This window comes from Macaca thibetana, chromosome 7, assembly GCF_024542745.1.
Source record: "Macaca thibetana thibetana isolate TM-01 chromosome 7, ASM2454274v1, whole genome shotgun sequence".
Taxonomy (NCBI): Eukaryota; Metazoa; Chordata; class Mammalia; order Primates; family Cercopithecidae; genus Macaca; species Macaca thibetana.
Genome location: NC_065584.1, coordinates 50,946,484 through 50,970,430, shown reverse-complemented (window position 1 = coordinate 50,970,430; position 23,947 = coordinate 50,946,484). Strand labels below are relative to the sequence as shown.

At 41.2% G+C, this 23,947-nt stretch overlaps 2 protein-coding genes across 2 annotated transcripts in view; one reads left to right on the top strand and one right to left on the bottom strand.

The window, feature by feature from the left end:
- The window catches only part of NAA30 (N-alpha-acetyltransferase 30, NatC catalytic subunit), an 834,104-nt gene that overhangs the window by 194,107 nt on the left and 616,050 nt on the right, over positions 1–23,947 (top strand). The gene's annotated exons all lie outside the window — the stretch shown is intronic.
- LOC126959941 (60S ribosomal protein L21-like) lies at positions 17,919–18,448 on the bottom strand. The gene has a single exon (XM_050799738.1). It carries the CDS (start codon positions 18,411–18,413, stop codon positions 17,931–17,933), a length of 483 nt encoding a protein of 160 aa, XP_050655695.1. The 5' UTR covers positions 18,414–18,448; the 3' UTR covers positions 17,919–17,930.

Genomic DNA, 23,947 nt, shown 5'->3' with positions numbered 1-23,947 from the left:
GCCTGGGCAACAGAGTGAGACTGTCTCAAAAAAAAAAAAAAAAAAAGAAAAGAAAAGAAAGAAAACATCTTTTTCTTAGCCTAATTAAACATGAGCTACTAATGTACAGGATAGATAGTACTGAGCACTAAATTTTGTCATTTCTTAATTCATAAATTGCCTCCAAAGCATCAACACCACACTTCATTGAATCTTTTTTTTTTTTTTTTTTTAATTTTTTAACTTCCCTGATACCTTCATTGATTCTTCTAGGCCTTTCTTAAGCTCTTTGATTCTTTCTGAGGATGAGGTTCTTGTTTCCCATTGTTGACTATATCTTGCTAGTGGACATACTTTTGGGATTTTTAATAAAGTGTCTTCTTACCCTACATTCTGTCTTCTTTTACTCAACTCCTCCTCATTCAAATTTTTAGTTTTAGAGACAGGCTCTCACTCTTTTGCCCAGACTGGAGTGCAGCGGTGCAATCATAGCTCACTGTAACCTTGAAGTCCTCGACTCAAGAGATCCTCCCACGTCATCCTCCTGTGCAGCTGGGACTATAGGCACGCACTACCACATGTGGCCAATTTTTAATATTTTGTAGAGACCAGGTCTCACTATGTTGCCCAGGCTGGTCTTGAACTCCTGGCCTCAAGTAATCCTCCCACCTTACCCTCCCAAAATGCTGGGATTACAGGTTGAACCACTGCTCCCTCCTCATTTTTAAAAAACGTGTTATTGTTTGGTTTATTTTCCCTGAGCCAATTGCTTTTGTATAAGGCAGTATTCTTTCTCTTGGTCTATCAAACAGGGACTCCTATCTCTGTCATCTCTTCAGCATTGGCACCAGTAGCGGCAGCAGATCAGTCCTCTGGACTTTGTTTCATTTTTTAAAGTTCGTGGATAACTGTTAGTACCCTTTCCCTTAAGAGTGGGTTTAATTTTCAGGAGCAAGAACCCAAACATCAGGAATGATGTCATCCTTCAGTGCTAAAAGGCAACTATTATAATAAAACCCACTCAATTTATATCCAGAAGCCATATTTGCAGCTTATTAATTACATAACTCTACAGCAACCCTCCAGGCTATTGGCTTTCAGCCATTTCACTTTTCATTGGCACTTTCAGTAGAAAAAGAACAAGAAAAAAACAGAAGGTTGAAATTCTCATAAAGCAGCCTTGGTTTCTCCCTTGTATATTGAGAATCTTAAAAATTTGGGGGAAAGGGCTTTAGGGATGACGTAGCCCATCCAAGACATGAGGAAACTGAGGCCCAGGACCCCGCAACTTTCAAGAACACAGCACTGATGTGATGCCAATGTGCAGATTAGAGCTAGACCGCTGACTCTGGGCCCTATGCCTCTCTGCTGTATTACAGATACTCTCTTCTGGGACAGGAAGTCAAAGTTTGGAATTCTAGTTTTCTTCTAGCTTCCTTCTGACACTGCACTTATAGGGGAGTCTTGTAAGTTTTCTGAAGCCCAGGATGATAACACCTGAGTTATCTATTTCACAGAGTTACTATACAGGAAATACTTTAAAAGTCTATAAAAAGATTTTTCTTTTGGAGGGCGGAAGAAAATATATTTGAAACATTGTAGTGAAAGATATCTGGTTCCCAAGACGATGGTAAACAACTCGTGATACTGGTTTTCAGCATGAAACCTCGATCCTCGGTGGTGCCACTGAGTGAGAGGGGAACCGATGATTCCAGAACGTAAAACCCCTGGTTCTCCTTGAATAGATCAGTCTAGGAAATGGAGGGAAGAGAAAGCAGACAGGTCAGGTATCACAAACATGTTTCAGGCATGGGAGGGAGTACTTCTCTGCCATGCACTTTTTCTTCCCTCAGTGCCCTCTGTGCACAAGCCACCACTAAACTACCTGGGGCAGAAAAATATTAGTGCCAGCTCCGCACTAGCTGGCGGCAGTAGGACTCATGTCAAGATAGCCCTGCAGCCCAGCTGTCGTGAGAAGCTAATAACATAATCTATACCTTTCTTGGAATTCCAATCAAAATTCCAGGAAGACTTTTTGGAAACTTGAACACTTTAATTCTAACTTGAATATGGAAGAATAAAGATCCATGAAGAGCCAGGATGCGTTTTAAAAAGAGGAGCCAAGAAGGAGGAGGAGTATGATTTACCCCGTGAGACGCTCAGACATGCGGTAAAGCCTTGGGAATAATAAAAAACAGTAGTTGTGCGATACAAGAATAGACCAATAGTTCAGAATAAAGAGTCTTAAAATAGTAAAATAAATATGCAATAAAACTATATCTAAATATATGAAACTTCTCTTACATATCAAGCACTTTGCATATAAGAAAACCATCACCACAAATCAGTGAAGAAAAAAAATGGGTCATTTAGAATGATACAGTCTCGGAAAACAGATTCATTATACGAAGAAAAATTGAATTTATACCTAAAAGGATGAACTTCAGTGAGAATTGGAGATCTCATTGTGAAAGATAAAACTGAAAAGCTAATATAAGAAAAATGTTGCAGAATATCTTGGTAAACTAAAGGTGAGGAAAGAGTTATTTTAAAAAATTTAAAGGCATAAACCATAAGAGGGAAAACTGATGGACTTGAAAAAAATATTAAAATTGGGAACTTTATTCAACAAAGGACACCACAGACAGATAGCAATTAGGCGACATATAGGAAAAATGTGTGTGTACTGAGTAAAACCAATTAATTTGGTTTATTAATTTCTAGACTATCCAAAGAAATCCTACAGATGAACATGAAAAAAGGAGCCGGGCGCTGTGGCTCATGCCTGTAATCCTAGCACTTTGGGAGGCCAAGGTGGGTGGATCATTTGAGGTCAGGAGTTCAAGACCAGCCTGGCCAATGTGGTGAAACCCCATCTCTACCAAAAATACAAAATTTAGCCGGGCATGGTGGCGGGCACCTGTAATCCCAGCTACTCAGGAGGTGGAGACAGGAGAATCACTTGAACCCAGGAGGCAGAGGTTGCAGTGAGCAGAGATTGCACCACTGCACTCCAGCCTGGGCAACAGAGTGAGACTCTGTTAAAAAAAAAAAAAAAAAAAACAAAAAAAACAAAAAAAAACACCACCAAAAAAAAAACTTTGATAAAAGCACAAATCCCAATAGGAATATGGTTCAAAGATATAAATATTCAAGTCACAGTAAAGGAAATCCAAGAGGTAACAAATACATGGAAGTGTAGGCAACAACACTAATTACCACAGCTATGTAAATTAAAACAATAAAATAACTGTTATGTATGTCGGATTAGTACAACATTGGAAAATCAGATAATGCTAAGTGTTAGAGGCTGAGATATTATGAACACTTATGCACTGCTGGTGGGAGTGGAGGCCTGTACAGTTAAGCTAGAATATAACCTGACACTATTTATGATGCATATGTGAGAGAAATTCTCCAAAACTATCACAAGAACAGAAAACCAAACACCGCATGTTCTCACTCATAGGTGGGAACTGAACAATGAGATCACTGGGACTCAGGAAGGGGGACATCACACACCGGGGCTGTGATGGGGAGGGGGGAGGGGGGAGGGATTGCACTGGGAGTTATACCTGATGTAAATGACGAGTAGTTGGGTGCTGACGAGTTGATGGGTGCAGCACAGCAACATGGCACAAGTATACATATGTAACAAACCTGCACGTTATGCACATGTACCCTAGAACTTAAAGTATAATAATAATGAAATAAAAAAAAATGATCATCTACAATGATGCTTATGGCAGCATTTTCATAATAGTGGAGAACTGAAACAAGGTAAACACAAATAAGATAGATGCATATAATATTATGTAGTGATCAAATGCAATGAGCTATAAGTATATACAGCAACATTTGCAGATCTTATAGTATGGAGGAAAAATTTCAAGTGGAATAAGATCCACAGTACAGGCTGGGTGTGGTGGCTAACGCCTGTAATCCCAATACTTTGGTAGGCCAAGGGAGAGTGGATTCCTTGAGCTCAGGAGTTTGAGACCAGCCTGAGCAACATGATGAAACCCCGTTTCTACAAAAAATTTAAAAATTAGCCGGATGTGGTGGCACCCCAGCTACTTGGGAGGCTGAGGTGGAAGGATCACTTGAGCCCAGAAGGTCGAGGCTGCAGTGAGCCAAGATCACACCACTACACTGCAGCCTGGATGACAGAGTGAGACCCTGTCGGTGATGATGATGTGATGTTAACTGAAGAGTATCATTAACTCAACTGTTTGCATCTGATGTTAAAATTAAAATAGAGGATTTTAATTTTACTGCAGAGTGGAAACGTTTCATAAAGTTTTAAAAAATATATGCTAAGACCAACAAGGAAAGGCATATTGTAAAAATTAAATAAAGTAGTCATTGTGGACTTTTATCTGGAAACAAACATTCTCAAGGATAGATGACTGTTAGTCTCAAAAATTTAGCCTCATCCAGTGGGTGAACCTAAATGTTAGGCATTTCTTTCCTTTTTTTGTTTTTCTTTTTCTTTGAGACAGAGTCTCACTCTATTGCCCAGGCTGGAGTGCAATGGCGCGATCTTGGTGCATAGCAACCTCCATGTCCCAGGTTCAAGCCATTCTCCTGCCTCAGCCTCCCAAATAGCTGGGACTACAGGCATGCGCCATCACGCTCAGCTAATTTTTGTATTTTTAGTAGAGACGAGGTTTCACTATGTTGGCCAGGTGGGTCTTGAACTCCTGGCCTCAAGTGATCTGTCTGCCTTTGCCTCCCAAAGTACTAGGATTACAGCGTGAGCCACTGCTCCTGGTTGAAATTTCTTTATATTCTGTCTTGCAGAACTGGTATAGGGGAACTTTGCATCTCTAAAAGAAATGTGCTAAACATTTTTATTAACAGCTGGAATAAAAATGTATGTCTGCTTTTCAGGGCCAGTGTTAGAGAAAACCACTAGGAGAGTGACACAGTATTTCGGGACTAAGTGCCACTCATGGTACATGCAGACGGCACCTACTCTAGGAGATTCAGCATATTTGCACCAGGGACAATTCTTTGTGTGTGTGTTTTTTTTGTTTGTTTTTGTTTTTTTCTTTTCTGGAGACAGTCTCACTCTGTCGTCCAGGCTGGAGTACAGTGACACAGTCTTGGCTCACTGCAACCTCCACCTCCCAGGTTCAAGCGATTCTCCTGCCTCAGCCTCCCGAGTAGCTGGGATTACAGGCGCCCACCACCACGCCCGGCTAATTTTTGTAGTTTTAGTACAGCTGAGTGTTCCATCATGTTGGCCAGGCTGGTCTTGAACTTCTGACCTCGAGAGATCTGCCCGCATCAGCCTCCCAAAGTGCTGGGATTACAGGCATGGGCCACCATGCCCGGCCTGCACCAAGAACAACGCCTGCACCAAGGACAATTCTAAAGTTCTAAAACATGAGAATTAAAAATAAGAGAATCCATCCCTTTAATTCACTCTATTTCTAATTTTACTATTAGCAAACATACAATGCTTAAAGTATCATTTGAAAAGTACTATCTATTTCAGTGATTTGCAGTTATTATCATAAAGCTGCTCAAATATAAATAGTAGAGTTAGAACTTTATTCCCAAAGGACTTCATTTCTAAAGAAATTTCATGATGCATGCAGTGTGGTCCCTGTATCTACAGAAGGAACTGGAAATGAATTACGGGCCTCTGAGTGGTGCCCCTTTTAAGTCTGAAGTCATTTGCATGGTGGTGGGTGGTGTCATAGAGCATGGTTGTAGATCCCCGAACAAGGCTCGGCTGCTCCTCTTCTTCCAGCCCTGCATGGACTGTCACCGGTGCATTACTAATTGAACATGATGGGTGCTAGGTTATTAAAGAGAAAATTGCACTCTACTACTTATCAAATGCTGATTAGCATAAACAGGACATGGGCTTGCTTTCTCTTGCCCTATTCAATAAACATTTCATTTGAAAAATGAATTCTGTCACCTGGGACATGGAGTTCTAACTCAAACTTCTTACTTGGCATGTAATATTCAGAGGAACTTGATATATAGCCCACGGTTTGTGTATTGTCATATTTATTTGAAAAAAATTCCCCAAGCAAAGCTTGATGTCTTTCCCTTTTAAAATAGGGGAAGTAGGCAGGGCGCGGTGGCTCATGCCTATAATCCCAGCACTTTTGGGAGGCTGAGGCGGGCGGATCACAAGGTCAGGAGATTGAGACCATCCTGGCTAATACAGTGAAACCCCGTCTCTACTAAAAATAGAGAAATTAGCTGGGCGAGGTGGCGGGCGCCTGTAGTCCCAGCTACTCAGGAGGCTGAGGCAGGAGAATGGCGTAAACCCGGGAGGCGGAGCTTGCAGTGAGCCGAGATCGCGCCACTGCACTCCAGACTGGGCGACAGAGCCAGACTCTATCTCGAAAATAATTAAATAAATAAATAAATAAATAATAGGGGAAGTAAAAAAGACAAATTATGTAAGGTACTGGCCCAAGGCCGTGAAGAGCAGCTGACCCAGGCCCCTTGGGCAATAGACCAGAGCCCAGCTTCCAGGAGACCCAGGAGCCAAGGCGAACTCCTCTCAGAGCAGTTTGGCACAGGCCAGTTGCAAAAAGCCTAGAGGAACCCAGCCCTCAGCTCCCGGCCTCATATCTGGCTACAGCTGCAGCAGCTTTCCAAACGTGAATGCCTTCCCCACCCTGCCTCCTGCTTCCTGTAAATAAAGTTGAAGGTAAGCAAGTATGAAGGAAATTAGGTGAATAAATCATGGACTCTTCCTCTTCTGCTGTAGTTGATAGCTTTTGGTGTGTCTGCCTAGCTCACAATGGTTCCCTCACTTCTGGAAGTAGTTCTCCTACCCTGCCTGTCAACATAGTAACGTAGCTTGTACTTCATTACCCACCAGGATCTTCATGGATTGGATTAAGGGTGGGGGCATCTGTCCCAAACTAATTTCATTCCTTCCTCAGAATTTGGAAGTGGGTCAGAAAGGCAGCACACTAAATTCCGCTGATACTTGGAATCATAGTGTGTACACTCAGGAACTGTGAGGAGGCCATATTCCACTACGCAGACAACAGAGAGAAAAAGAAAAAGAGCTGGCCAAAGAGGAAGCAAACAAGAAAATTCTTACGTGTAAATACCCAGAAGAAAAAAGAAACATTGAAGGCCTCAGGGCTTTGCACTTCAGCTTCGTGACTGCCTCCTGCATCCCTGACTTGAGTCTAGAAGAAAACCTTTAGATCCTGAAATGTCCTTCCCACTTTTGTTTAAACTAGTTTTAGTTTCTTTTCCATAGAATCCATGAGTCTTGACCAACTAATATACCATTTTTCTTCCAAGTAGTTCAAAGTGACTGAAAGAGAGTTCCAGAAATCATCAATATCTATGAGAAGCTAGGGCCAAGATATCCACAAAAGTTTAGAAAGTGGAAAGCAGATGGCCAGGCAGTAACTCTCTCAGCAAAGCAAGGAAAAAATGTTATTAATAACACCTGCAGAAGAGAAAGACCAAAATCAAAATCAAACAAAACAGAATAAAAGCAAGATTTATGCCACAGAACCCAATAAGGGGCCAGGATTCAGAGGCACTAGAAAGAATAAAATAGGCGTGGGACCTTTCCACGGAAGAATACATCCTGCAGGGGTCACATGACCAGCCCTCCCTCACATCAGCAGGAGATAGGAGGGCTACTCTTTCAATAAATCAAACCAGGGCACTCCAGACATGGGCTCTCCAGGAAGGAGGAAGGCAGGGCGCGTTAAAAGACAGAAGGGATGACAGTTTGCAGGCTGAGTCAGGACCATCCAAACTTCTTTTCCTGCTTTTCCAGAATGCCAGGGACATGTCTTGTTTTTTTTGTTTGTTTGTTTGTTTTGTTTTTTTGCTTGTTTGGTTGTTTTTTTTGGTTTTGTTTTGTTTTGTTTTGTTTTTTTGAGACAGAGTTTCACTCTTGCTGCCCAGGCTGGAGTATAATGATGCAGTCTCGGCTCACTGCAACCTGTGCCTCTCAGGTTCAAGCAATTCTCCTGCTTCAGCCTCCTGAGTAGCTGGGATTACGGGAGCCTGCCACCATGCCCAGCTGTTTTCTTTGTATTTTTAGTAGAGACGGGGTTTCACCATGTTGGCAAGGCTGGTCTCAAACTCCTGACCTCAGGTGATCCACCGACCTCAGCCTCCCAAAGTGTTGGGATTATACCACTCCAGACCATGCCTTGTTTTTTAACATGTTGAATACAGCCAGTGTAGCCTGGCGCCAACCAAATGGAATGGACACTGACCTGAGCATTAAGGCAAGGTCCTGCAGGCTTTAACTGTTTTGTTGCTAGGTTGTGGGAAGGGAGTCTCAGTGTGGCTGGAATGAGGCAGTCTGAGAACTTGAGGCAGTGGTTATGGGCCACTAGCAATAGGAGTTTCAATATGTTTACGAGTATGGCTGCACTGGTGTGTCCAGTTGACTGTCACCCCTGTTCATTTCCCATAGGCAGAAAATTTGAGAATTCTTCTCTGGAGAAACTTAACAGGCCCAGAGAAAAAAATACTGAAAACTTAGAGCCCCCAATATAAAGACCAGGTTATGCCCAACCATCCTACGGTGGACTCCAATAGTCAGCAAAACTCTACCTATGCATATAGAACTTCCAATTGACTTTTAGTGCCCCATGTTTAAACATAAATGGATATCCAAGGATCACCCTGCTTTAAAGATGGAGACCAAACAAACAACGAAAATACAGAACTCAGAGGAAACAGAGACAAGGCAGAAAAAGGGGAGAGAAAAAGTCCCAAACTTAAAAAAAATTAAAAATTAGTATCTTCAGAGAGCTGAGTGAAGAAAATGCATACACGAAACAAAAACAACTAAAAAAGCACATACATTCATTCATTCAACAACTGTTTGTTGAGCATGTATCAGACACTGTTCTAATGATCACATTCTATTTGCTATCTCTGAAATTGCTCTCTGTTTGGCTGGCTGCCCATCCACCACTCCACAGTTATAGCCCTAAAGCAGCCTTCATCACCTCTCAACTGAGTTTTTAGCAGCTGACCTCTAATTCTTCTCCTTGCATCCAGTCTTGCTCTCCTATAATCCACCATTTACATTTAGTATGTAAACTCCCAGGGTCGATGGCATCTCCACAGCCCAGAGAAGAGAGCACAGAAGTCTTAGTGCTACAGACACAGCCCCTGTTTATCTGGCCTCTGTCACTGCTCCAGCCTCATTTATCACTCTCTCCTCAACTCAACAACATCAAAGCACTTGAATTTCCTGTAATATCTTTTGACATTTTGCGGTTGCATAACTTTAAGTTCCTTCTGCCTGAAATTACCTCCCCAAAGTTATCCGTCCTTCAGGCCTCACTTTGAGAGACACCGCCTCTCATCTCACCCTAACACCAGGCAGCATTGAACACCTGCTCCTCACTGCCTGCGCCATTGATGTTATGCTCTTCCCCTTGCAGGAAGTGTTTGGCTTCCTGCTCTGTTGCCCCATCTAAACAATGCACTCCTAGAGGCCCGGGACCTTGTCTCATTTGTCCTTTGGGTCCTCAATAGTCCAGGGCTCAATGCCTGGAGGAGAAATGTTCTTTGAATGAATGGATAGGTGAGTGGACAAATCCAGAGATGAAAGTAGGAATGGGCACACTGAAAATGCTACCTTCCTGAGAACACAGGCCAGGTCTCCAGAATGAGGAGTTTGGTTTAGATATGCCACAGAATAGGAAGTCATTTTTAAAATGATGGCTCGTAGGTCTTCAAGTAATTAAAGCCTTGAGTTAGAATGATGAGTCTGTCATGAAGTCCAGCGTGGATCCAAAAAAGTGAAGGGGGAGTGTGGAGAAAGCAACATGTATGAACCCCATCTGTGTGCATGGTGCTTTACACGATACCTCAGGCAAGACTCATTCCAATCTGATGAAGTAGGAATTATTATCCCCCTTTTAGAGATGAAGGAACTGAAACAGAGAAGTTAAGTAACTTTCCCAAGATCAAGTAAATGATGATAAATTTAAATCCAGGTCTAGTCTGCCAAGGTAACTCACCATGAAGATCGCATTCTTTTCATAACTTTGACTGGCATAAAAATCTATATCATTTCCATACTTGACCCAAAATATGTGAAGTGCTCTGAAATAAACACCATTTAAATTAATTTCTGGCTTTAAGATGGGGTTTATTTCACCTATAACTAAGCAAGAAAACACATGCTGCCATCACAGGAATACTGCCTATATATATATATATAAAGAAAAAAGAAAAGAAAACACATGTCTACACATGTCTACTCAACTTCACTGGCCATAGTTTACTCATCTATAAACAAATAATTACCTCATAGAGTTGGTATATAGATTAATGAGTTAATAAACTTAATGGACTTCGTCTTGACTGGGCATGATGGCTCACACCTGTAATCCTAGCATTTTGGGAGGCTGAGGTGGGTGGATCAGTTGAGGCCAGGAGTTTAAGACCAGCCTGGCCAACATGGTGAAACCCTATCTCTACTAAAATTACGAAAATTAGCTGGGCATAGTGGCATGCTCCTGTAGTCCCAGCTACTCAGAAAGGCACAAGAATTGCTTGAACCCGGGAGGTGGAGGTTGCAGTGAGCCGAGATCATGCCACTATACTCCAGCCTGGGTGACAGAGTGAGACTCTGTCTCAAAAAAAAAAAAGTACATTGCCAGGCATGGTAGCTCATGGCTGTAATCTCAGCAATTTGGGAGGTGGAAGCAGATGGATCACTTGAGCACAGGAGTTCAAGACCAGCCTGGCCAACATGGTGAAATGCCGTCTCTACTAAAAACACAAAAAACTAGCTGGGCATAGTGGTATGTACCTGTAGTCCCAGCTAAAAAGGAGTCTGAGGTGGGAGGATTGCCTGAACCCAGGAGGTCGAGGCTGCACTGAGCTGTGATCACACCTCTGCACTCCTGCCTGGGTGACAAGAGTGAGATCCTGTCTTAACAATAAAAAAATAAATAAAAATAAATTTAAAAATAAAATACTTAGCTAGTACTTGATATATATCAACACTTGATAAATATTAGCTACTATTGTCATGTTGTATTTCTTTTATTAAACTGATACCATTCATCTCGTAAGAATTCTAACCAACCATTTAAAATGTTCTCTTTGAACACAAAATTTCTTTGCAGCTTGCATTAGATATAAGAATTATTTTGCAATGTAACATTTTAAAATAAATTATAGGAAATGTATAACTGAATCGTCTGTGAATACAACTATAAACAGCTGTACTACAAATATATTAAAATTACACAGAAGTCAGTCCATCAGATTGATTTTTAAAGATATTGCATGAAATATGAAATCAGACACATAATGATGTACTGCTTTTGAACTTCTTATAAGCCCGAAAGGTACCACAACTTGTTTACTTGACAGCTCAGCCATTAATTTCAGAAAGGCTAAAATGAATAACCACCCAGGTTACAGTTGCCTTGCAGGAATCCCTCTGCTATAATCTCATAGTTTTTTCACCTAATTAATTTCCCCTTTCCTTGTACCAGAGTTTCATGAGTGTATCTTGTTTGGAGGAGATTAAGAGTCACACGCTTCATTAGCAAGGTGTAAATTATCAGCGAGGCCCTCTCCATCCACCTGCTTAATCGGGTTAATGAAGCACCTCTGCAGGGCCTTCCTGGGGCCGCCCTCACCGAGCTCTCTGCAGGTTTTACCTCCCTCGGCTGCTTGAAAAACAGGGAACTGTTTAAAGGCGCTATTGGCCTGCTCTGTTTCCAACAAGGGAATCCTTGTCTCTAAAGTTCAACCTCGCTTTGGTCTTTTGAAAGAGAAAAATGTTGCTTGGGGAAAATTACCAACAGGTGTTTTTGCTTTTTCCCTTCTGTCCCTTGCTCTTTTAGATAATTTGCCACAAATGGGGCTTGAGTCAGCTTTTGAGATTAGGCTTGTGACCATTTTGTATAGAGTCCCAACTTCCTTCTAGGCCTTTTGAATATCAGTGCAAATGTCAGGAAGGTAGAGCCTTCATCATTATTTCTTCTGGTCATCTCAGTTTTTGAGATTATCGAGGTACCTTTTCTTTTTCATTGCATTTAAGTTCGTGAGTGTTGACTTAAAACTTCTACAGAAAATTTTTAAATTGAGACACATCCCAGCTGTGTTTAAGCTGGTCAGTTCTAAAATATCCTTACTTATAAAGGAATGTTCTGGTGGTTCTTCCAAGCCTCCTGGGAAATCTGCACACTGACCTGGGGCATGCTTATCTTATACCTATTAAAAAAAAAAAAAAAATGAGGCCGGGCACGGTGGCTCATGCCTGTCATCCCAGCACTTTAGGAGGCCGAGGCAGGTGGATCACTTGAGGTCAGGAGTTCGAGACCAACCTGGCCAACATGATGAAACCCTGTCTCTACTAAGAATACAAAAATTAGCCAAGCATGGTGGCATGCACCTATAGTCCTAGCTACTCAGGAGGCTGAGGCGGGGGAATCGCTTGAGCCTGGGAGGCAGACGTTGCAGTGAGCTGAGATTTCGTGGCTGCACTCCAGCCTGGGTGACAGAGTGAGACTCCATCTCAAAAAAAGAAGAAAAAAAAAAATAAAGAACTACAGGTGTGCAATGTAAACATTTACTGGGAGACTTAAATAGGTTTCTGGCCTGCTCTCCACTGCCGTCTTTCCTGATAGGTACAGCCGGCAGCTTCACAGCTCCCTCAGGTCCATGTATAGGTGAATGGGACAAAAGTGGTGGGAACAAACTCTTGGGATCCCTCTTTGGCATTTCCTCAGACCAAATTTTCAATGAACTTAAAACTAATTAGAAGTCAACTTTGGGTGTTAGTGACTATCTTGGGACTTTTATCAGAGAAAGAAGCCCATTCGTTGTGCTTAAATCACTTGGCTTTCTGAATGAAATCTTTTTTCAGAATTTGTCACTATGAGTTCCCTTACGTCCGATAAGAAATGCTCCTCTTCCTCCTTTCTGAAACTCCTTAAAGTGCAAGAAAACATACAGGGAGGAAAAAATCCTTTACTAGATCAAGTTCTCCCTCTGATCATCTGTATACACTTTGATTTAAAGGGAATCCGATAGAGGAGGTAGGTGGAGGCATAAAGACAGGAACAGAAAGAGGCCTGTGAACACATTCAACATGTGTGCTTGTTTTAGCTACTCAGGTGGAAACCACTAAGTATAAGTATGCTAAAGCCTTCAGTTGCTTCTGTAGTGTTTATACCCTTCAGTTTATATAACCCTTAACACATTGAAATTTGGGTTTTTAAGATGATGTCTCATTTGGTTAACAGTAGCCCTCAAACATAAACATACACACACAAGCACAGAACATACACAAACACTTACATGGATGACACACACATGCACAGACACACATATACAATTCTGTGTTTCACAGAAATCCATTCTTCAGTCTTACAATAGGGTAATTTAAGGCAAATTATGTGAATGACAGATTGATCCATCTGTAATGTCAACACTGATAATGCAAATATGGTAGGGATTTTAGACCTGTAAGCTTTTTCTTTTATTATTAATGGAAAATTAATCAAATGACAGCTGAATCTGTTTCCATTCAGCCTTGTGAAATAGTGTTAATATTAATGTTGGGATCTGTTTATCTTCACTGTCAGTCCTGGTTACAATTATTATGTTGTTAAGATAAGAAACCTTTACATTTACAGTAGGTTCCTCATTCTTTTATAATCACTCCCATTACAGACACAACTATCCACTTCTGATGTAATAATTCTCTTTTTAACTGTGTAATCTCTAGGACAACACCCATTAGCCTGCACCACGCTGACCTGAATGTGTGTGAGCCACCAAGAAGCATCCGGGGCTGCTCGGCAGTCAGGGAGCGGTAGCCAGCTCTGCCACCCCAAATGTGCTAGGAAACAAATATTAATCTATTCCTTCCTCTTTTCATAAGGAACATTTTTGCCTTTCTTTCCTTTGTAAACAAATGCAATTTCTCACTGCCACCATCATAAATCTAAGGAGAGAAAGTAGCCTTGAATCCATACCTGCATAATGGCTGCACACAGGACATGTTCTCCAATCTGACTGACAGCTCTTTTCCATGTTTGTGAAGACAAACTAGCATCTCCAATCAAACTCAGTTTTCTGAACCTGCAGGCACTAGTCATGTTTGGACCATTCCCCACACAGGGAACCATATTTTCAGCCCCATGGCAATTTCAGGAACAGTCTCTGGTAACATAGACTGACAACTATAGGCGATATAAACAGTGTGCAAATAATATCAAAGGATAAGTGAGAAACTGGATCTTTTGGGAGAACCACCTGCAATGTCAGGTGATTCCCAACAATGTGATTGTGATCATATATGATGCTGAATGGCTCAGAAGCTATGTAAGTTGACTCCATACTGGTCTTTTTCATATGTACCTTGTATGTATATTTCCAGCTATTGAACTTTTAATAGCCACTGGTGTTTTATGCTTTTAAATTTTTATTAATTAAATAAAAAGCAAATGCAACTTTGAAGTCTCCTGATTTTCTGCTACCCTGAAAACATAATCTGACTTTTCAGATAAGGTGATTACTTTCAATTATGATCACACTCCCTCATATTTCTGATAAGTGAGTCTGTACTAGGAAAGAAGAAGGAAAGAAATCATGTGATTTCTGAGAATGAGACTTTCCCACTAAGGTAATTTTGCAAATGGAAACTGCCCAGCCTTAGCTCCTTTTACTAAAATTTTATAGCAGTTGCTCTCAAATCATCTCCATTCATTTATTTATTCAACACTTGACAAACATTTACTGAATGCTAATACTCTGTGCTGAACACTGCACTAGACAATAAATTTATGTAGATAAAAGACAATCCCTACCTTCAAAGACATGCAGTCTAATGAGGAAGACAGGTCAGTGATTACCACAATGTGGGGTACTAGTATGACAGGGGTAGCCCCAGGGTGCTTTGTGAGCACTCAGACTAGGGCAGGAAGGAAATAAGGATGGTTTCGTTGGAGAAATGAAGCTAAGGATTTTAGAGTAGAAAGATATCTTAAACATCCTGTAATTCAACCTTCCTTCTATAGACTATGGAAATTCCTTCTACAGACTATGGAAATTCCTTCTACAAAACATAGGACCAAAATTTCATCCTGTTTCTGTTCGGATCATTCGTAGATGAATAGCTCACTGCTCTGCGAGTCCATTCATCACACTATTTGGAGGCCTCATTGTTAATAATTTATTTCTTAGGATAAGTCAAAATTGTTTCTCCTTGTAACTTCTATCTAACACCACCCTACTACCTTTCACCATAGAAAATAATTAAATCCCTCTTTCCTTTTTCAATGTCTCCTATATTTAAAGACAGTAATTATATCCTCCTTATTTTTTTCTTTGGATTTAAATATTCCCAATTTCTTATAATGTTCTTCAAATGAGATAATTTACAAGTCACCAATCTGTGACTTGTTCTCCAAAGAGAACAAGTAATTGTCAAAGTCCTTCACTTTGCACTTCTGCGGTTATAATTGGGACACTATATTTTTACTAAGTCAGCCTACCATTGCATTTAATGTTTGTTACTTGATTGGGAAGCTCTCACTCTGTATTCCAGCAGCTTTAGAGTCAAACCATTTTTTTTTCCTGCAACTGCCCCCTAAATCTTCTCTTCTTACTACACACTCTCTCTTAAAGGCATCAACATACTTTCAGGCACCTAGACTTGAAAACTTAAAAGTCCTCATGTGGGTATTTATTATATCTCAGTTGGACTAATTAAATGGCTGCCAACTGGTCTTTCTGCTTTAAATCTCTCTCTGCTATAATCCATTCTTCAGCTGCCACCAAAGTAATCTTCACAAGGAAGGCTCTGATCATGTCACTCCAAGCTGATATATATGCTCTATCTTCTTAAACTTCCCCTGCACTTCTCATGGAAATTTTTTTTAACCAAATATATATTTTTACTTGCCACATTCTATTCGTAATCCTATTACATACCATGGGAGTAATACCTGTGCGATTATATTTACAACCTTGTTTAATACTTCAAGTTCACTTTGTTTATTACCTATATTCTGTGTATTGATATATAATTATCCAGGGTCATAAGTATTGGTTTTAATTCTCAATCTTTTTTTCCCCCATTACTGGACATTTTTTCTAGTATGATTTTTCTTTAAAGGCCACAACTGTTGTTCTCCATAGTAACAAGAAAAAATATGTATATCGTAAGAGAAATACAAATAAAGTGCTATGGAAGATTCAGAGTGAAAGAGATTGCCTCCAGCTTGGGGGCCATGACAGATAGGAGGAGGCCCAGGAAAATCTTCCTGAAAGAGGCAGAATTTGAGTTGAGCCATAAAGGATGGATAGAATTTTGGGATTGGGTCAGAGAAAGGGCATTATTGGTGTTGGAGTTTGCAAAGGAAAATAAACTGGGAGTGGGCAAAGAATTTTGATAGGTCCCATTGCCAAGAACATAAAGTACAATGAGAAAAGGGAGATAAAGCCCTAAAAGGAAAAGAGGGATCAGATCACAATGTAGTTGAATATCAGACGGAGGCATTTGGTGCCGTTAAAATAACAAATTTTCCTTTCCTTGTTTTTTTGTTTTTTGAGACGAAGTCTCACTCTTTCACCTAGGCTGCAGTGCAGTGGCATAATCTCAGCTCACTGCAACCTCCACCTCCTGGGTTCAAGCAATTACCCTGCCTCAGCCTCCCTAGTAGCTGGGATTGCAGGCGTGCACTACCACACCTGGCTAATTTTTGTATTTTTATTAGAGAGGGAGTTTTGTCATGTTGGCCAGGCTGGTCTTGAGCTCCTGACCTCTGGTGATCTGCCTGCCTTGGCCTCCCAAAATGCTGGGATTACAGGCATAAGCCATGGCACCCGGCCACAGATTTCCAATTTAGAGTGATCAGAATTCCATTTATGCCTCCATTGCAAGCTTTGGATTGCCTATCTTTTCAAGGCCAATAAAGGTATATACTAGGGACCAGGCACAGTGGCTTACACCTATAATCCTAGCCCTTTGGGAAGCCAAGGCAGGAGGATCGCTTGAGGCCAGGAGTTCCAGACCAGCCTGGGCAACATAGCAAGACCCCATCTCTACCAAAAAAAAAAAAAAAAAAAAAAAAAAAAAAAGCTGGATGCGATGGTTCTTATCTGTGGTCCTAGCTACTTGGGAAGCTGAGGCAGGAGCATGGCTTGAGCCCTCAACTGCAGTGAAGGCTGAAGTGAGCTATGATTGCACCACTGCACTCCAGCCTGGTGGCAGAGCAAGACCCTTTCTCTAAAAACACAAAAGATTTTTTAAATTAAAAAATAAAAGATAAATATGAGGTGTGGGTTTATATTGTGTCATGTGTTCCCATTTGAATCAGTCAAAATATGTAGAGGTTAGTGGGTTTGATGACCCTTGCCACATATCAATGTATAATACAGGAAAACAGAGACACTTCCCAATTTGCCATCACATGATGACTTTAGGCACAGATGCCTTTGTACTATTCAGTGCAGTGTCACTGATAATCACAACGTGTCTCTTCCTCCTGGGGACAGCTACAGAATTTCTCCGAATTGCCAAGACTTGTACATCACCTTTAAGATTCCTCCGAGTACGCTCTCTGCATCCTCTTCTGAGAATCTCTGCGTTCACCCTTCAAAGAAAGAGTCTCTTACCTGTTGCATGGCTCTAATGCTGCCAAGTTTCTCTTCCTCCTTGTCCCCTTTATTATACTCCTTCACTACATAACTCTTGCCACTGACTTTTTGCCATTTCAGTGTATGTGACATTTTTCCCCCATCTGACTTCTATCTAATCAACCTAAGCACTCCAACCTCTCGGAAAAGGTAGTTGAGGTTCTTCGCCCTAGAACATGGATTTTTATTTTTATTTTTTCAGCCCAGAGGTCCTTTATTTATTTACGCCCTAGAACATGGATTTTTTATTTTTATTTTTTCAGCCCAGAGGTCCTTTATTTATTTATTTATTTTAACACCTATTATGCCATGAATTCATAGGGAATAGGTTCCAGCAGCTCAGGCTCCTTCCCATTGGTTCTCACAAACTGTGCTTCTCTGGTTGGAGCAGGCTGGCGCTTCAGTTGAACCCAGGTACCTTTCTCTTTGGCTTCTTTCTTTTTCTGATCATTTTCCTTCACGCGTTTCAGGAAGCTATCTTGGCTCTTAGAGTGCTTAATATGCTCAATACGTACATTAATTCTCTTGGCAAGGATCTTGCCCTTAACTTGTTTGTTTACAACAATGCCAACAGCATGCTGGGTAACATTGTAGACTCTTCCAGTTTTGCCATGGTAACACTTGTGGGGCATTCCTTTCTGAACAGTACCCATTCCCTTGAGGTCTACGATATCACCTTTCTTATAGATTCGCATGTACATGGCCAAAGGAACAACTCCATGTTTTCTAAAAGGACTAGAGAACATATATCGGGTGCCTCTCCTCTTTCCCTTTGTGTTCGTCATTTTGGCGAATTATTGGAAGATGGCGGTTCCGGCCGAAAGGCGAACATGGATTTTTAATGTAAAGTTCACAGAGGCAGCCCCAACACATACATATCCAAAGTGTTTGTGCATAGAATTCTGGGGGTCCATGAAATTGGATGGAAAAAAATTCTATAATTTCATTAATTTCTTATGGAAATTGAGCATTTTCTTCCATTATGAATATAGGTAACAAACTATTGTACTTTTTTTTTTTTTTTTTTTGAGTCGGAGTCTCACTCTTGTCGCCCAGGCTGGAGTGCAGTAGTGCAATCTCGGCTCACCTCCCAGGTTCAAGCAATTCTCTGCCTCAGCCTTCTGAGTAGCTGGGATTACAGGTGCCTGCCACCACGCCCGGCTAATTTTTGTACTTTTAGTAGAGACAGGGTTACACCATTTTGGCCAGGCTGGTCTTGAATTCCTGACCTCAGGTGATACACCCACCTCGGCCTCCCAAAACGCTGGGATTACAGGCGTGAGCCACCGCACCTGGCCTTTTTTTTTTTTTTTTTTTTTTTTTTTTTTAGATGGCGTCTCACTCAGTCACCCAGGCTGAAGTGCACTGGCACGATCTCAGCTCACTGCAACATTTGCCTACCAGGTTCAAGCAATTGTCGTGCCTCAGTCTCCCAAGTAACTGGGATTATGGGCACGCGCCCCCATACTCGGCTAATTTTTTGTATTTTTAGTAGAGACGGGGTTTTGTCATGCTGCCCAGGCTGGTCTTGAACTCCTGACCTCAGTTGATCCACCTGCCTCAGCCTCCCAAAGTGCTAGGATTACAGGGGTGAGCCACCACACCCAGCCAGCTGTTGTAAAAATTAAATGAAGTTTTATATCTATGTAATTAGCACAGTGTCTGTTAAATAGTAAGCATTCAATAGATAAATAATAGCTATTATTAATGATAATTATAGTTCATTATTAAAGTTGATAATACTACCAGTTTCGTGCAAAAGTAATTGTGGCGTTTGTCATTACTTTAATGGCAAAAACCGCAATTACTTTTGCACCAACCTAATATTAAATAACAACTATGATTCTATGTGACTTCCTCCTCAACTCTGTCAAAAATTTTTTATGTTTTTTCTAAGAGACAGGATCTCGCTCTGTCGCCCAGACCGGAGAGCAGTGGCTCTATCATAAGCTCACTGCAGTCTCAAACTCCTGGGCTTAAGTGATCCTCCCACCTCAGACTCCTAAGTAGCTGGGACTGCAGGTGTGCATCACCACACCAGCTAATTTTGTTGTTGTTATTGTAGAGACAAGGTCTCACTATATTGCCCAGGCTGGTTGGAAACTCCTGACCTCAAGAGATCCTCCCAGTTTGGCCTCCCAAAGTGCTAAGGATTATAGTTATGAGCCCCCGCACCTGGCCTAAGAAATGTTTTCTAATAGACTTTTTTCTTTAGAGCAGTCTTCAATTCACAGCAAAATTGAGCAGATAGAGATTTACCTCGAGACTTTTTGTCTAAAAACATTCATCGTTAAAAGTATTCTGTAAAACAGTGACAATGAGAAATTCAGTTCAATTCAATTCAACGAATACGTATTAAAGAATTATTGTGTGCTGGGCTATATACTGTATGCGAGATGGTGATGATGATGATGATTACTATTATTATTATTATTATTTTGAGACAGGGTCCCACTGTTGCCCAGGCTAGAGTACAGTGATACAATCATGGCTCACAGCAGTCTCAACCTCACAGGCTCTGGCGATCTTCCCACCTTGGCCTCTGAAGTAGCTAGGATCACAGGCACGCTACCATGCCTGGGTAGTTTTTTTATTTTTGAGGAGCCAGGGGTCTCCTTAAGTTGCCCAGGCTGGTCTTGAACTTCTGGGCTCAAGCAATCCTCCCACCTTGACCTCCCAAAGTGTTGGGATTACAGGCATGAGCTACCATGCCTGGCCAGTGCTGAGATTATAAAATGGATAAGACCTGGCTTTCTGCCCTGTGTAGCTCATGGTCTAGCTGGAAAGATAACCATGTAAACAAACAGTTATGATAACTTGTATTAAGTACTAAACATTAGTATTTGCAAAGTGCTGTGACAACTTGGTAGACAGAAGGATTTTTTGGCCGAGGAATGAATCCTTGGAGCTGGAAGGCCTCACAGAGATGATATTTGAGCTGTCTGGAGGGATGAGTTTAGTAGGCAGAATGAGTACAGAGAATTGCCAGGGAATGCCAAGAACAACAGTGTTTCTAGAATGTAGGGTGTGGGAATAAACAGAGATGAACCTGAAAAGGTATTAACCCCTGGGCCAGGCCGTGTCATAAAACTTGCTACTCTGTGTGGTTCCAGGACCAGCAGCATCTGTATCACCTGGGAGATTGTTAAAAATGCAAATTCTTGGCCCGGTGAGGTGGCTCATGCCTGTAATCCCAGCACTTTGGGAGGCCAAGGTGGGCGGATCATTTGAGGTCAGGGGTTCAAGACCAGCCTGGCCAACATGGTGAAACCCACATCTCTATTAAAAGTATGAAAATTAGCCAGGTGTGGTGGCACATGTCTGTAATCCCAGCCACTCAGAAGGCTGAGACATGAAAATCACTTGAATTAAGGAGGCGGAGGTTGTAGTGAGCTGAGATCATGTCACTGTACTCCAGCCTGGGTGATAGAGCAAGACTCCATCTCAAAAAATATTACAAATTATTGGGCTCCACTCCCGTATCTACTGGATCAGAATCTGTATTAGTGAAATCCCCAGGTGATTTATATACATATTGAGGTTTGAAAAGCACTGCTCTAAAACCTTAAATGCCAGGCTAAGATGTTAAGCCTTTATTCTGTGGTCCATGTGTGTTATCGATCTGGTTTCTAGAAAGTAAGTCTAATAGCAGCACCAACCAACAGATTAGAAGGTGGAAAGCAGAAAGCAGGGGGCTAGATAATAGAGGCTTTCCACAATACTCTCTGATAAAGTTTTTACTGGCCATCTTCCTCAGGTGAAACTGGCAACCAGTCCTGGTTTCATGGCTGAGCTCTGCTCATCTGAAGAGATGGGAATGGATCGTTAATGGGGGCTTAGAGCATCATCATATCAGCCATTAACTGGAGGGGAGGCAGTTTTTCCTTGATACTGCCCTGTGCCTAGAATGTTTAAACTAGACATTATTTTGTATCTATCGGTGCTATTTTAGAAAAAAAAAAAGAACAACAAGAAGAAGAAATTCTGCAACACACCTTCTTCCCTATTAACATAAAAACCAGTCTGTTAGGCTAGGCACAGTGGTCATGTCTGTAATCCCAGCACTTTGGGAGGCCGAGGCAGGAGGATTACTTAAACCCAGGAGTTTGAGACCAGCCTGGGCAACATGGTGAAACCCTGTCTCTACAAAAAAATTAAAAATTAGTCAGGTGTGTTGGCGCATGCCCGTGGTCCCAGCTACTCAAGAGGCTGAGGCAGGAGGATCATTTGAGCCCAGGAGTTTGAGTCTTCAGTGAGTTATGTTCACAACACCATACTCCAGCCTGGGCGATACAGAGAGACCTTGTCTAAAAAAAAAAAAAAAAGAAAAAGAAAAATTAATTTTTTAGATGTTTGATGTAAATTTAAATGGCCTAATGAATTAGTAGCACTTAAAAGTAGTATTAATAATAGTGACAATTCAAAATCTATTAACTTTTATTTCTTAGCAAGATACCTGTTCTTCTAAAATGAAAGAGTATTTATTATCTGCAAGAAAATCTCCCTTCTTGACCAACATTGCATCCTAATGTATACCTGTGATTCTTTCTTTATTGTTGGAGTAGCCAGCTGAGTGATGTCTTAGAAGTATCCATAACCCCACATTTTATAGCAGAAACATATCAGAAGGGGCCCCATAGCAGTTCAGCCAATGGACACACCTATCCCCTCTTCCTACCTGACTATGGACAAGTGGGAAAATTAGAGCTTAGTTACTAAACCAAGTTCTAAATATACCATCACCACCATTCTCTGTCCCTCTTGTTTGGTCTCTCTCTCTCTCTCTCTCACACACACACACACACACACACACACACACATATCTTTCTTCAGAAATTTCTCCATTGGTGTCATCTGTGAACAAGGCTAGCCCCATAGCAGATGCAGAAGAAATGAGGACATGCACACTAAATTAGGAAAAGAGACAAAAATATAATTTCACTTTATTATTAAAGAAAATACAAATGTGTATAAAAAACTACCTTGTAACTTGATTTGAACATTAAGTCCACTGTTACCTAACAATGTATTGGAAGTATGTAGGGAGCACAGCCTGTTGACAGGGTTCAGGAATGTCACTACAGATTGTGCCACTTGAGAAAGATTTGGGAACAGTCTGGGCACTCCCTCTCTGAAAGAGCTGTGGAAGCTACACAAAGCTTTCGAATGCTAGTAGCATGCCAGGTTTTCTAAGAGATGCATTTTCACTTTTTTGTTTTCCTAGTAGGATTATTACTAGTAGGATCTACTAGGATTACTACTACATCATAGAAAAACAAAAACAAAATCAAACCCTGTACTATTTTTCTCGAAATCAGCTAGTTTCTAAGTTTAACTACCAAGTCAGAACTTTGGCATTTACCTGGTATATCAGTTACTACTTTTAATACCATGTTTTCTCCGACTTTGATTTTTTTTTTTTTTTTTTGAGATGGAATCTTGCTTTGTTGCCCAGGCTAGAGTGCAGCGGCATGATCTCGGCTCACTGCAACCTCTGCCTCCCAGGTTCAAGCGATTCTCCTGCCTCTGTCTCCCAAGTAGCTAGGATTACAGGCATACACCACCATGCCTGGCTAATTTTTGTACTTTTAGTAGAGACAGAGTTTTACCATGTTGGCCAGGCTGGTCTCGAACTCCTGATCTCAGTCTCTCAAAGTGTTGGGATTCCGTGTTCAGTTTCTAGTTTGAAATTTTAGTAAAACTCACCGCACAGATTAGTTTAAACATATTCAATATTTTACTAAGTTAGCTCACTTCCAGTGAATCAAGGGTATAACAATGACTACTGAGGTTTAAATTGGGACATAAGAATAGTACTTTTTCCAATTAACTTTCTAAATAGAATAAAGCCACTAGCCACTCTGCTCCTGTGCTCCTGTCCTTATCTCCCTTGTCTTGGTGACCAGGGGAAATGCTGACCATCCTCTGGTCATGACAAAGACAGAGTGGGAGAAAGGTTGTGGGCTACAGATGGACTGCCAAGTCCATGCCAGTTGTAAAAAGGGAAATTATTAAGCCACAGCAGTCTTTTTGAGAACCCATTCATGCCAGGCACCACAAGAAGGAAACCTGCATTGGCAGGTTTTGTTATTTTTTAACTTGACCCTGACAATACCTGCTGGGTTACCTGCACTTTCTGCCAAATAAGTGTCAAATGAGGGAGGAAGTTTGCACACCTGGTGAATTAAACCTTACAATACCATTTGGAGAGGGGAAAGAGAGAGCAAGGCAACTACAGAAAAGAACAGAGACAAGAAATAGAAACTAGGAGGGAGGAGGAAGAGTAAAGAGACAAACAATTTGAAGGAATTCCTTTATG

Bases quoted from the DNA above. Each gene is read 5' to 3' on its own strand.
- LOC126959941 (XM_050799738.1), bottom strand. From the start codon at position 18,413: ATGACGAACACAAAGGGAAAGAGGAGAGGCACCCGATATATGTTCTCT.